General features: G+C 46.0%; 3 protein-coding genes across 4 annotated transcripts; 1 reads left to right on the forward strand and 2 right to left on the reverse strand.

Annotated features, from left to right (window-relative positions):
- The first annotated feature begins 44 nt into the window (after positions 1-44).
- On the forward strand, positions 45-3,576 carry BDCG_08693 (3-hydroxybutyryl-CoA dehydrogenase). Its single transcript, XM_045424480.1, has 3 exons — positions 45-347; positions 406-505; positions 579-3,576. The coding sequence occupies exons 1-3, from the start codon at positions 216-218 to the stop codon at positions 1,307-1,309; spliced, it is 963 nt and encodes a 320-aa protein (XP_045273179.1). The 5' UTR covers positions 45-215; the 3' UTR covers positions 1,310-3,576.
- On the reverse strand, positions 1,825-3,287 carry BDCG_08694 (the record flags this gene model as incomplete). Of its 2 annotated transcripts, XM_045424482.1 has the most annotated exons (3): positions 1,825-2,477; positions 2,529-2,715; positions 2,868-3,287. In XM_045424482.1, 3 exons carry the CDS (start codon positions 3,285-3,287, stop codon positions 1,825-1,827), a joined length of 1,260 nt encoding a protein of 419 aa, XP_045282652.1. The 2 variants fall into 2 exon arrangements, with proteins under 2 accessions (XP_045282652.1, XP_045273180.1); XM_045424481.1 differs by having other exon boundaries at positions 1,825-2,715.
- Positions 3,527-7,488, reverse strand: BDCG_08695 (IBR domain-containing protein). The gene is made up of 3 exons (XM_045424483.1): positions 6,236-7,488; positions 5,649-6,182; positions 3,527-5,574 (listed from the first exon to the last, which is right to left on the reverse strand). The coding sequence occupies exons 1-3, from the start codon at positions 6,760-6,762 to the stop codon at positions 4,389-4,391; spliced, it is 2,247 nt and encodes a 748-aa protein (XP_045273181.1). The 5' UTR covers positions 6,763-7,488; the 3' UTR covers positions 3,527-4,388.
- Between the last annotated feature and the right edge of the window lie 5,754 nt (positions 7,489-13,242).

A 13,242-nucleotide genomic window follows, 5' to 3' on the forward strand; every position in this document is an offset into this window, starting at 1 on the left:
TGTCCCCGAGAATAACCTAATTTATGCCGAAAACTACGTCACTTTGTCATGTGATTTCGCATATCCCCGAGAACGCCGAGGAACTCTGGTCGGGCCGAAATGAAATGGAGACGGCATATTTTATTTCCAGAGAGCCACATCCAACCAAGAAGCTATACAAAACACTTGTCATGCGGTGAACTGTTCTATCTCTGGTCTCATAGTCACCCGTCACAATGTTCCGTGTTATTGTAGGACGGCGCATCGCCAATGGGGCCTCTTCAATGGCCAGATCCTTCAGCACAACCCCAATTGCCCAGGCAGCGAGGGAAGTGAAGAAGGTGGGAGTTATCGGAGCTGGGCAGATGGTAAGCATTGAATATATTACATACATCGCGAACTGGATACTGACATGCTGTGAAATAGGGTCTGGGAATCGCACTGGTTGCTGCCCAAAAGGCTGGCGTTCCCGTAACCCTTATTGATAACTCTCAAGAGTCTCTCGATAAGGGTATGAAATTCGCAGGTAAGCTTCATGCAAATTGGAAACACACCCAGATAATTGCGGATTGGGACCTCTAACTCCGAAAACCCAATAGACAAACTACTCGAGAAAGATGTCGCAAAAGAGCGCATTACCAAAGACCATGCCGCCCAAGTCCGCTCGATGCTTAAACCCAGCACCAACCTCTCCGACCTCTCCGACGTAGACTTCGTTATAGAAGCCGTCCCCGAAATCCCAGCCCTTAAGGCATCCATCTTCTCCCAGCTGGCCAAAATCGCTCCCTCCCACGCCATTCTCGCCACAAACACCTCCTCTATCTCCATCACTAAGATCGCCGCCGCGACCACCGAAAATCCCACCGACCTCTCCGCCTCCTCGCGCGTCATCTCCACCCACTTCATGAACCCAGTCCCCGTCCAGAAGGGCGTGGAGATCATCACAGGCCTGCAAACGTCCCAAGACACCATCGACACGGCCATGGAGTTCGTCAAGCGCATGGGCAAGATTCCTGCCCGCTCCACTGATTCGCCAGGCTTCCTCGCCAATCGCATCCTCATGCCATATATCAATGAAGCCATCATGTGTCTCGAGAACGGCATTGGCACTAGGGAAGATATTGACAGCATCATGAAGTACGGAACCAATGTGCCCATGGGTCCACTGACGCTGGCTGATTTCATTGGTTTGGATACCTGCCTGGCTATTATGAATGTGCTGCATACCGAGACCGGTGATAGCAAGTATCGCCCTGCGGGATTGCTGAAGAAGATGGTTGATGCTGGCTGGATGGGCAAGAAGACCTCCAAGGGCTTTTACGACTATTAATTGATTATTTCGTTTTGGGAAAATAGTGGATGGGCTCATGGTGGCAATGTTTCGACTTGAGTCAACGCAATGGGTTTGAAACCCAACCCCCTTGGAACACCTTTTTCTTTTAACCAGGTGCGTGTATAACATGTATATAGAAATAAAGGTATAAAATTTGTTATGTTATGTTATGTTTTCAAGTATTCGTGCATTATCCTTGTGTTACCGCAATCCACTCCTGGGGCTCCCTCCATTTCACCGGGGCCAGATAGATACAAGTCGCTCGCATTTTCGAAATATTTGGAGATCTATCCTTACTCCATTTCGCAAACCAAAATCAAAAAAATTGACAATACATTCACCTTGCTATTATTCTGTTCAAAACACGTCCGGATCCGGATACCCCTGTTTAGACATCAATTTGTCCAACACCATGAACCCTAAGGCAAAAATATCTAAAGAAAAAGAGAGACAAAAAGAAAAGGCAAAACTAATCTGCACCACCAACTATCCTTCAATATTTAATGTATTAGTCACTCCCAATACGCCCGATTGGCAACCATCTCACCACCAATCCCACAGTCACCATCACTGCCATTTCCACGACGATTCTTCACCTCCAATGTGTCCGCGATCCGGGCCAAGTTGCTTTCAATGGATCCCAAGACGGTTAACAATTTAGCACCTAGATTGAAAGAGGTAGCGTTCAAATCAGTGCTGGCTGCCTGGATATCTCCTCCTGTGGTATTTTCTTCCGTAGCTACCTTAATGGAAGAGGCGACTGTATTTGCTTTAGTAGTGGTAGTACGGAGCTTGCTCTCCATTTGAGCCGTAGGAGCTGGATCCTGGCCAAGCTCTGGAGGGGAGGGGGTTGGTGTAGGGAGTTTGAGGTCATCGCCATCACCATCACCGTCACCATTGCTACCATCGCCTTTGGTTGTAAAATGAGCGAAGAGGGGAGGAGAGCTGGTGACTGTGGCTTTATCGGTCATGCTGGGCGGCATAATCAGCATTTTAGCTGTAGGCGACATCTTAAAATAAGGGGACGAGCCGGGTGGGGATTCAGTTTTCACTGCTCTGAAGGGAGAGGACAGTGTAGCCATCAACAAAGGTTTATCAGGGGTCTTGACACTTCCAGCCCCACCGCCAATGGCAGTTGGGGTAGGATCCGTTGCGCTGACGAGGGCTCCGACAGTTAGTTTAGACCCAGAAACGCCCGAAACATAATGAGACGCACGAGGAGAAATTGCCATATCTGCACCAGCGATGTACGTTTCCATTTCTTCTTGGAATATAGTGAACTCCTCGCTTAGACGCTTTTCCCGGCGGGAGACCTCATCAGGCCAGCCAAGTGCGCTCGGGGTCGTGATGATGGAGCTGGCGATTGTCTGGATTTTGGCCAGGCGAGGCCCGAGGCCCGAGGGCTTGAGGGATCTTTTTTGGAGAGTTTAGCAATCCTTTCTTTTTGTCATCTGTTTTTCATTTTTGTTGCAAACACGTTTTATCTGGAGGGATAAAACAATATTCAGGGGAATTGGGAAGGATGTAATGTAAGAATGCTCACTCGAAAACCTACCTTCAAGCACGCCTTGTACGTCGCATCGCAGTGGCGACATTTCGAGTTACATGGCCCAGGCCGGCATTTCATCTCTCTCGGATTCCGACATAATTCCTGGATACATTCAAAGCATGGTTCCCACGTCAGCGTAGGCATGACTGCGCGCTGCGCGGGTGGTGTGCATGTTGCTGCTGCAAGCTGGGCGTCGATATGACTAGTACCGTCAGGGCCAGATTTGCGTGGCATGTCCTTCTTTTGAGACGATGTGGAATAGATTTTCTCATCCAGCTGTATTCCCCGGTAGTATTCGCGGACGTCGTAGTTGATATCTGAAGCCCTACTGCTGCGTTCTGGCCACTTTCGGGGTCGTTGGTGGCCATGTTCTTGTTGCTGCCCCTCTTCTTCATCCGCTGCCTTTCTCTTGTTGGTAGCCTGCATTTTATTTTGTACGGCGTTCTTGGTTCTTAATATAACTATTAGTTAGCTCTGTATCTGTTTTTCATTCACTTAGGAGGAAGATCGAGATGCGACAAAATTATATTTACCTTTCCGCAGACGTGACTCCAGTGTTGCACGCCGGCCACTGGAACTAAGAGAGGGCTGTAGAGGGCGTTTTACCAAATAGGATGAGGACACTTGAAAGTGATGACAACCATTGAGTACAGACTTCGGTGTTTGATAGATATAAAACAGATTGATTTAGGGGTTAGCCTGTTTTACCCTTCATTTTTACAACCGCAAAAATATGAACCTTTGAAAAAGTCCAACAACATAGCTGGTAGAGAGAGGTGTATCAAATATGTCCTTTACCCCCATGATTATTTTACCGTGTTATTATTTATTTCCGTTTTCGTTGTTGTGATTCCCCGTGTCATTCGCCGATACTCGCACGCACCTGAACCCCTTTTTCTATCTCCGCACATTTCATCACACTCACAAAACTTTCAAGGCAACAGTTCTTTATAGAACTTCCAACATCAAAGAAATCCAGTCTCCCTCTACGTATGGTTTCAACGCTGGAAAAGGAGGAGGGAAAAGAAAGCACAATGCTGCAAAGACAACAACATAAGGCACACTGGAGAGCCAAATGATAAGAGTCAGTTGAATGTATAATAAAATGTCAACATCAAACTAAGATGGATATCAGCCGCCTTCCGTCTGACTTATATAGACAGGAGGCAAGTCGAAGTACGTTTCTCATGTATCCAAATATTGAGATTTATAAAGAAGATTAACTTGACTCCGTAAATAATCAGACTCAATACAAATGCTGGAACAAGGTGAAACAAGGGAAGAAATAAAGATGAAACTTAAACTGCAAGAACCCAAACAGATGCTCACAGGGGAGATATATATATATATATATATGTGTGTGTGTGTGTGTGTGAATCTAAAACAGTATCAATAGGCGCCCATCAGATCGCGAAAGACAAACGAGAAATATGAACGGCTGGAAACAAGAAGGAAGACGAAGCAAAAGAAAGATTTAAACCAGAAAATAAAAAAATAAAAAAATACACACTCCAAAAGACAAGCCCATCATCCCAACAGCGAATACGGCGACTGACCCGCCAGCCGCGAAAATCCCCGTTTCTTCTTCTGTATTGGAGGCTCCTGAACTGCCGCCGTGGCCCTCTCCGGTTTCACGGGGGCTACAACAGCAAGCTGAGGATGTGGCAGCTTCGGCTCCAGCTGAAGAGATGTTACAGGCACTGGTACTGGCGCAGGGACGAGTACGAGGGCGGGGCTAGATTGGGTTGGCGTAAGAACCGCTTCAATGTTCGCATCTCCAAACTCCGAGTCGGCAGGCAGCTCCACAGGATTCGGCACGACTTCCACGGCGGGCAATTCCACGATATCCACGCCTGTGTCTATCAGTCTGGTTCTGTATTCGTCGAGCATCTTCCAGCGCTTCTCGACAGCCGCGGTAAACCAACTGCGATCGACGATGACCCTCTGCACCAGCTTGGAGACGGTGTCCTGCTCCGCTTCGCGGGTTGAGGTGTAGTCGCGTGCTAGTCCGGCTTCAAGGGCTTTTAGTTCGAGGTTGTTAGTTTTCTCTTGGGTAAGGATTGCTTGCTGATGGGCTTGTTCAAGGGTGCGCATTTCGCTCTCCTGGTCGGCTTTGAGTTTACCTAGGATGGCTTTCTCTCTGCTCTCGCGGTTGGCATTTCCTTTGAGATGGCGGAAGATGGTGAGGAAGGCCTCGTCTTCCTCTTCTTCGTGGCGGGTAGTGATGCTGTCGACTTCTACCTTTTGCAAAGCTAGTAGTTGATCCATGCGTTGTTTTTGGTTTGTTCTTAGGCCCGTTAGGAGCCTTTCCTCTTGTTCCTTGACCTCTGACGAGCCCGCCATGGTCCTGATCTGGAGGTCATGCACAGCCTTTTCATGTCGTTTGATAAGTAGGGTCTGTTGAGACTCATTGACGTTTGATAGCGCAGTGCGTAAGCTCCATAGTCTATTGGCGATATAAAGCATCCGCTTAACTTCTTTATCGCGGAGCTCCTCTTCCTCCTTGCGGCGTTGCTCTTCTTCCCTCAGTTCTCTCTTCCTGGCTTCCTCGAGCTCCATGCGTTCGATCTGGGCAATCGCCTCTGCGATCTCAGCAGCCTCGGTTTGCATTTGTCGATCCCTCTCGAGCCGGCGTGTCTCGATATCACCTTGCCTACGACGTTGATCATCTTCCGTACATTCGCATGTCCGCCACCGAGCTCCACATGTGTAGCTGTAAAACAAACGTGTCAGTCTCGGTAAGAAATACTACAAAGTAATATTGGGAAATTTGTCAAATGGTCATACCAGAACTCCGATCCACATTTACAAGTTATATGCCGACAACCAGCAGTCAACTCAACTAGAGAATGGCAGTTGTAGCATCTTCTCCAGCCGCGATTTTCGGCTTCCTCCAGTGTAGCCTCCAATCCATGGTCTTGGGGACAGTCATTAAGGTTTGCATGCGTTAGCCCTCGGCAGAGGGTACAAATCTCAACGCGGCAATATGGACAGCTCTTTTGAGTAGGCTTTTTGCCCTTTTTGAGTTTGTTCGGAGGTATCCATTTCGCACATGACGGTTCAGGGCAATATACTCGATTCGGTTCAGCAAGAGCGTATTCCTGCACTTTCAATTTGTATGCGTCTCTTCTAGTGTGGTCCAAATTATCAAGGATAATTCGCTGCGGTATCTCCTCAAGACAACATTTTGGAGGGAAGAGCCTTTCGGTGGCCATTGCGGTATTGACGAGTTGCAAAAAGCATCCCAGGCAATATTTATGTTGGCAATTCAGGGTGATCAGATTCTTATCCAATATATCGTCAAAACAGCTCGAACATTCCCTAAAGAGAAACTTGTTGGTAATCGAGCCTCAAAGGTTATAAAGATGACATACTTGAATGTATTGCGCTCTCTTAATCTATCCCTAAGCCCCTTTGTAGGTTTCGGCGTCTTACTAGCGATCCAGCCTAAAGGGCGTTTGATAGACCCCGAGTCCATCGAGAGCTTCGAGGGCGATCGGCTGCCATCAGAGTTGTTCAACGATGACAAACGAGATAGCTGGGAAGTCGAACCGTTTCGTGGTCTGTACTGTGAATCGGACATGAGCGACCGTCGATCCCCAGCCAGGTGCGCATCTGACCCGCCATCACCAGAAGAAGGAGCCTTTTTCCTGTACAGATCAACAGCTAAAGACTGATGAACGATAGTTATGATATCTGGAGGGGTGGTGTCTAATGTGCCTTTGAGTTCCGCAGGAAATGGGTGCGCAAGCCAGTGAAGTGGTTGGAGCTGTTCTGCCTTCACGTCCAGCTCGCCCAGCCCCGCCAGCCGGGGCCATTCTAGTAGACGGGAGCGCTTGTCGATCTTCCTTGAGGCGGGGATACGGCTGCTCTCTGTGGTGGAAGGGACGGGTGTCGTCATGTCTAGTATGCGCTGAAATCCAGACGGATTCAGAGAGAATAGATGAGGGATAATAGAATAAATCCTCGCAAGGGGGGGTGTTTATTTTAAATCATAGCCAGGAACGAGAGGAACCTGACCGGTAACGGCGCGGATGTTTCCGTCAACTTTCTCAAGTTTGAGGCGCATAGGTCATACAATATATTTAAATAAGCTGCCAGCCGAAAAGGGCCAGGAGATCTGAAAATTATTTGCTGAGGTGACCGGCAAGAAAACAAACACAAGATGTACTGTGTAGGTAGGGGTGTAGTCATAACAAGCGGATGAAGAGAACTGATCTGCGTCTGCGGGGGCTGTTAAATACCAGGTCTTTGAGCACACAAAGAAACCGTGGCAGTTCAGGAGTTGAGCCGCATTGGGCCTTCTTCCTCTGGGCAGCCCTACTACTGCTCAAAAAGAGCGTGCATGACAGGCATATGGCACCCGCCGGCAAAGGCCTATCTCGAGGAGTACGAGCAGAGTCAGCGAGAGAGAATGGTGGCTGTAGGGGGGTGAGGTCACTGAGGTGAGGGAGGGACCAGAAACTAGAGAGGATGCTGTGTGCTTGGGACAAGGCTTCGTTCAAGACAGCCCCAGCAAGGGCTCGTCTCATTATTATTCATTATTATTGTTGTCCAAGTCACGAACGGGCATCGATCGCAGCGATGGTTTAATCAATTAAATTGCTGCTTTCGGGGCAGTGCTCTTACTCCAAGGTTGTTAGGGTTAGAACGTGTATTCTGATGTATCCCGCCCACGTTTTCTGGCGGGCAGGAACATGTTGTGACTTTGTGTTCTATTTTAGGCAACAAGCTAACTAGCTTTAATCGCCAGACGAATGCCTTTAGTTATTGTATGTAATCTTTGAATATCGCTCAACTAAACATCCATAGACCATTATTGGTTAAATAACGGTAGTTATCCGTGTTGGTCTCTCCCCGCTAACTATGGAGTTTAGACCTCGTAGTTACTTTTAGGGGCTCCGCCAAAATGCATAACTAACTAGTTAGTTAGTAACGTTAACTAGTAACTAACTATACAATGATCCTCTCGAACTTTGCCCCTCGCCGTCTGATAATGCTAAGAAGTCTGCGTGAGAACTGAATTAGGATAAGAAGGGAAGTAGAGAAGAAGTATTGTTCTTCAGATCTAAAAGCAATCGTGGAGTACGGACGGCCGTCATTTTAATGTAGTCTCTCACGACCGTTATCAATATTATATCCATACACATTACGGAGTATACATAGGTGGAATATACAGATATAACTATCTTACAATATGGGAGGCGAATTCCTTAAAGAAATACAGAAACGCAGAAACGAAACACCAGCAGGAGGTGCCATCTCATCTCATTTCATGACTGTATCAAATCATCAAAAGCTCAACCGTCATCACTGTCGACACAATAACACTACCCATTCCAATCATGACTCCCCGCGCACTTCTGTCCACATGCAGGCAGGAAGCAGAAAACTTGACCTCGCTAAGTGCGCCACTTGACCTCGTTACATAATCATGACCCCGACCTCGCACAATACAGTAATAATCAGTTGATAATTGACTTTCAATCTTTCAATTCACTTATAGTCTCATTCATTCAGCTCATCAATCAATCAAAGCATGTATAACTGATTCATAATCAATTAAATGAATAGATAAATTCATATAGAATATAAAGAGATATTTTACAGAATTTTAAAATATATCAAGATAAAAATATTTAATAATTGATTTTAAATTGATTTTAAATTGATTCTGAATTGATTCTGAATTGATTCTAGTAATAAAAATAGATTTAATCTATATATTTAAGTAATTAACAATTGATTGAAAATCAATTAATAATTAATTCAGTATAAATTATATAAATACTTACTTTATTATTAAATTCAAGAATAATTTCAGTATTAAATTAATTTTGAATTGATTTTAAATTGATTCTGAATTAATTGTTAATTAATTATAGTAATAAAATAAATTCAATCTATATATTTAAGTAATTAATAATTGATTGAAAATCAATTAATAATCAATTCAGTGTAAATTATATAAATACTTACTTTATTATTAAATTCAAGAATAATTTCAGTATTAAATTGATTTTAAATTGATTTTAAATTGATTGTAGAATTGATGGTAAATAATTGAGTGGTTTCAAATTACAAGAAAAGATGTATTGAGCGAGGTCAGGTAGTGGCACGGGCCACATTTGCAAGGTCAGCTTACATAACAAGGTCAAGTGGCGCACTTAGCGAGGTCAAGTTTTCTGTATACACACATGCAGGCAGTTCAATGCCACTTGGGAAGCTGCCTCATCGCCCTCGACTGCGGAATACGATTGGAGGTAAATGGGTTGTACCCGCGTCAATGAAGCGTCAATGGCCGCCTGACTCTCATCTACAGGAATCTCGTTGTATACTCGGAGGATACACCTGTCCCAATGAATATGCTCTTGTCCACGGTATGGTATGCTAATACATCGACCAGAGTGCGCCTAGGCACCAAATCTGGCTTAATGTGTTGGCCCTTACGGCCGTTGCGGTTAGCGATCCCACTAGATCACGTGACCCACCACTATAATATGTTCCTGTAGATAGATCTATCAATACAACCTTCAACTATCCTACAGGTTATAGCCCGGATGGCACGTTTTTCTTTTTAGAACGTTGTACCAACACATTTTTGACACGGATAGTTCACCTTTTTTGGAAAGACTCTTACTCTTTATTAGAGATATTCCATTTTCCCTGAATCTGCCAGTCAGCGGATTCATATACTTTATTTTTTTTGAGAAAGCGCGTTCTCCATTGTGGAGGATATCACTTTTTATCTTTTTTTTTTACACACCTAGGAGAAGCAGAGTCACCTCGATATGAGTGATACGCCTGTTACTCCAGAGTCCAGCTCAAGGCCCAGGACCACACGCTCCACTAGACGACTCATTGATAGGATGACCACTCATTATGAGGAAGCTCCTGACTTGCAAGATGAGGCTGAGGTCAGTTTTCGCCAGAGTATGGAATTTGATGATGAGACAACGGAGGAACTTCAGGACAAAGGAAAGCAGAGTCAACCCCAACATCCATCTGCAGAATCTGTTCATTCCAACCCATCGAATCCTCCACCGTCCCCCACCCCCGGAATGCCGACTTTTAATGGTGATCCGAATCAACCTATCTATTGCACCGCAGGCAATCTTATGGATCTTATGCAGATGATGCTACGGAACCAGATGGCTGCGGCTGAAACCACTCAACATCTCACTACACCTGCACAAAGAGACACCACGAGGGATGAGTTGCGGGAATACCAGAAGGAAGTCAAATATGCACTAGACACCAAATCAGTGACCACATTTGATGGCTCTAATTATGAAGCCTGGCGTGTCGGTATGTTGGCTGATGCGGAAGTTATTGGCGGAACCGACATCCTATTGAGGACCCAACGAGAATCCCCTTTTACACGTCATATCGACTCCGAGAAGTGGAGGATCCGTTCCAAGTCTCTATATAGGCGTATGCTATCGAGTCTTGTTGGAAACGTTCGAACTACTATTGGAACCTTGGAAGCTGACAATGCTGCGGCCCTGTGGGACAAGATCAATGTGGAATATGCGATATCACTGGCAGAGGAACGAGTTAATGTCTTCAAGGAATTGACAAAATTACAAGTCAAGGAGAATGATTATCTTACTTTCCAGAGACGTTTCCGCTATCTTGTTGCCCGTCACAAGGAGCTCTGTCAGAGCACTGAGGATATATACCATGATCTCTTCCTCAACAATCTACAAGATTATCAAAGACCGTTTGTCAAGACACGTTTGGATGAGTTTTTCTCCACTGGCCAGGGACCCATTATCAACATTGATATTGATGATTTGATGAAGCAACTGACCAATCGTACATCCAAGAAGATCACCACCGAGCGGAAAAAGCAGCCTCAGGCTGATTCTGTGACTGCGAAAAAGGACAAGGACAAAGATAAGGACAAAGATGAGGACAAAAGCACACCTGTATGGAAGTGCACCCACTGCAGAAGATATGGACATACTGTTGACAGGTGTTTCATCTTACACCCTGATAAAAAGAGAAAGAAGGATGACAAGAAGGATGACAAGAAGGAAGAGAAGAAGGATGACTTGATGAGTTCTCAACCAGCAGCAAATGCAGCAATTACGAAGGTTGAGTCCTATTCCTCTTCCACAGTCACTGGAAAACCATCCTCTAGATCTTGGTATTTGGACACATGTGCAAGCCTGAATATGACGGGTGAGCTTCATTCTTTCTCAAACATCAAACCTTTTAATGGTAACATCTCTGTCGATTCTGCCACTGGGGGAACTGGGTTTGTTAAGAAGATTGGGACTGTCACCTTGGAGGTTGAGGGTGGTGATGTTAACTTGCAGGATGTTCACTATATTCCTAATATTACAGTTAACCTGCTCTCATTTGCGAAGCTTGAAGATCAGGGATTCCGATTTACATTGTCTTCCACTATTCCCTCTTTTTTCATTTGCAGAGCCCCGAACGGTGTTATTTTCCATGCAGTCCGGACCGCTCAGAACAACATATATAAGGTCGACGAACGGGAGTCCAATGAGGATCCCAATCATCCGAACAGGGCAGTCAAGTATATTGCGATGATGCCCCACGAGTACGATTTTGATCGAAAAGTTGATTTTCCTGTGGCTGCTGCCACTACTGTTAATAATGTCGATTCTGCGGACACGAATACAGGTCTCAAGACACAGACATCAAAGATATCAAAGACTCTTTTGGATTGGCATTACGACCTCGGTCACATCCACGCTGGTGCTATAATTGCTATGGCCAAGGATCCCCATACTGGAGTCACAATTAAGGGTCCTAAGACTAAGTTCTTTTGCGAGGAATGTGTCAAGGCTGGTATGACGCGAGATTATTCGAAAACACCGATGCCTAGATCTATCCGACCCATTGAGAAGGTCCATATTGACCTTGCAGGTGGCGGACGTACATTGGAAGACCTCTCTGACCACCCCTTAGAGTCCCGCCAGGGGACCAAATACTGGATGCTCATCACCTGTGATGCAACTCGCTACCGTTGGGTATATTTTTTGAAGTCCAAGGATGAAGCTGTTCAATACTTTGAGTTGTGGCTCAGATTCATGGGTAATCTCGGGTATACAGCCCCTGCTTTTCTACGGACCGATATTGATGGTGTTTTCCGATCCACACGTATGCACACAGTTATGGATTCATATGGTATCAAATGGGAACCAACGGCACCACATTCGCCACATCAGGATGGTGTTTCCGAACGTGGAATCCGCACTATCATGGGACGGGTTAGAGCTGCTCTTTTGAAAGGTAATCTTCCTAAGAAGTTCTGGGCAGATGTTCTAGAGACAGTGGTTGCAATAACCAATAATACTCCCACATCTACAGTCCTTTACAACTCGAAATTTTGGCCCTCTACTGCAGAGATCCCTGTGGTTCCAAGTCCACATAAGATTCCTTGGTGTGCACTTACGAATACCCCGCCGAATGTAAGGCATTTTCGCCGATTGGGTGCAGAGGTTTTTGTTCACTTGCATGGATCCCAGCGGCCCGCGGATAAGCTTTCTCCACGTGCCGATTCCTATCGTATCATTGGATTCAGTGGCACATCGATATATCGCCTATGGCATCCCGAATCTGACAAGATTATTGCCAGTAGTGATGTGAGGTTCCCGATCGCCGAAAAACCGGTTGTCACATCTGTGGCACCCATTAATAATGCCGGCGAACCGGAACCTGATATTCATCTGGTTGATGATGAAGATGCTCCCGACATTGATGATCCGAATTCTACATGGTTGCGGCCCGCGAAATCGCTGGCTACTTACACTCCAAGCCCCATTACAGGCAACCTCCCGAAGTCCTACAAGGATGCCACATCTCGGCCAGGGGGGGTAGGAGATTATTGGAAGAAGTCCATGCAACGCGAGATTACCGACCTGGAGAGACGCAATACATGGAGTTTGATCCCTAGATCTGACGTCCCGAGGGGTGAACCGATTGCTCCGGGCCGTTGGGTGTTCCTTGAGAAAGATAGGCCCGCGGACCCGAATGCCGATCCTGATGGTATTCTTAGAAAATCGCGTTGGGTGATTTGTGGTAACTGGCTTAAGAAGGGTTCTAGAGAAGAGACCTACGCTCCTGTCATCACTGATACTGCTAATCGTATTCTTTTTGCAATAGCAGCACTACGCGGTTGGACACTCCGTCAAGTGGATATAGTGATGGCATATCTTCATGGGCGCCTCACTAAGAAGGTCTATATGAGGCAACCCACCGGATTTGAGGCAGGTTCGCCGAAAACGCTTGTCTGCGCGGTTGAGGGTAGTTTATACGGCCTGGACCCTGCGGCGAAGATCTGGTATGATTACTTGACAGCTCTGTTGAGCGATCTTGGATTTACAGTCAGCGCCCATGATCCGGC

Source organism: Blastomyces dermatitidis (genome assembly GCF_000003525.1).
Source record: "Blastomyces dermatitidis ER-3 genomic scaffold supercont1.12, whole genome shotgun sequence".
Lineage (NCBI taxonomy): Eukaryota > Fungi > Ascomycota > Eurotiomycetes > Onygenales > Ajellomycetaceae > Blastomyces > Blastomyces dermatitidis.

Excerpts from the sequence above, each read along its gene's own strand:
- BDCG_08693 (XM_045424480.1), top strand. The coding sequence starts at position 216 with ATGTTCCGTGTTATTGTAGGACGGCGCATCGCCAATGGGGCCTCTTCA. Across the intron at positions 348-405 it reads TTATCGGAGCTGGGCAGATG|GGTCTGGGAATCGCACTGGT; the intron begins GTAAGCATTGAA and ends GCTGTGAAATAG. Across the intron at positions 506-578 it reads TAAGGGTATGAAATTCGCAG|ACAAACTACTCGAGAAAGAT; the intron begins GTAAGCTTCATG and ends AAAACCCAATAG.
- BDCG_08695 (XM_045424483.1), bottom strand. The coding sequence starts at position 6,762 with ATGACGACACCCGTCCCTTCCACCACAGAGAGCAGCCGTATCCCCGCC. Across the intron at positions 6,183-6,235 it reads AGAGAGCGCAATACATTCAA|GGAATGTTCGAGCTGTTTTG; the intron begins GTATGTCATCTT and ends GTTTCTCTTTAG. Across the intron at positions 5,575-5,648 it reads AAATGTGGATCGGAGTTCTG|CTACACATGTGGAGCTCGGT; the intron begins GTATGACCATTT and ends TTTGTTTTACAG.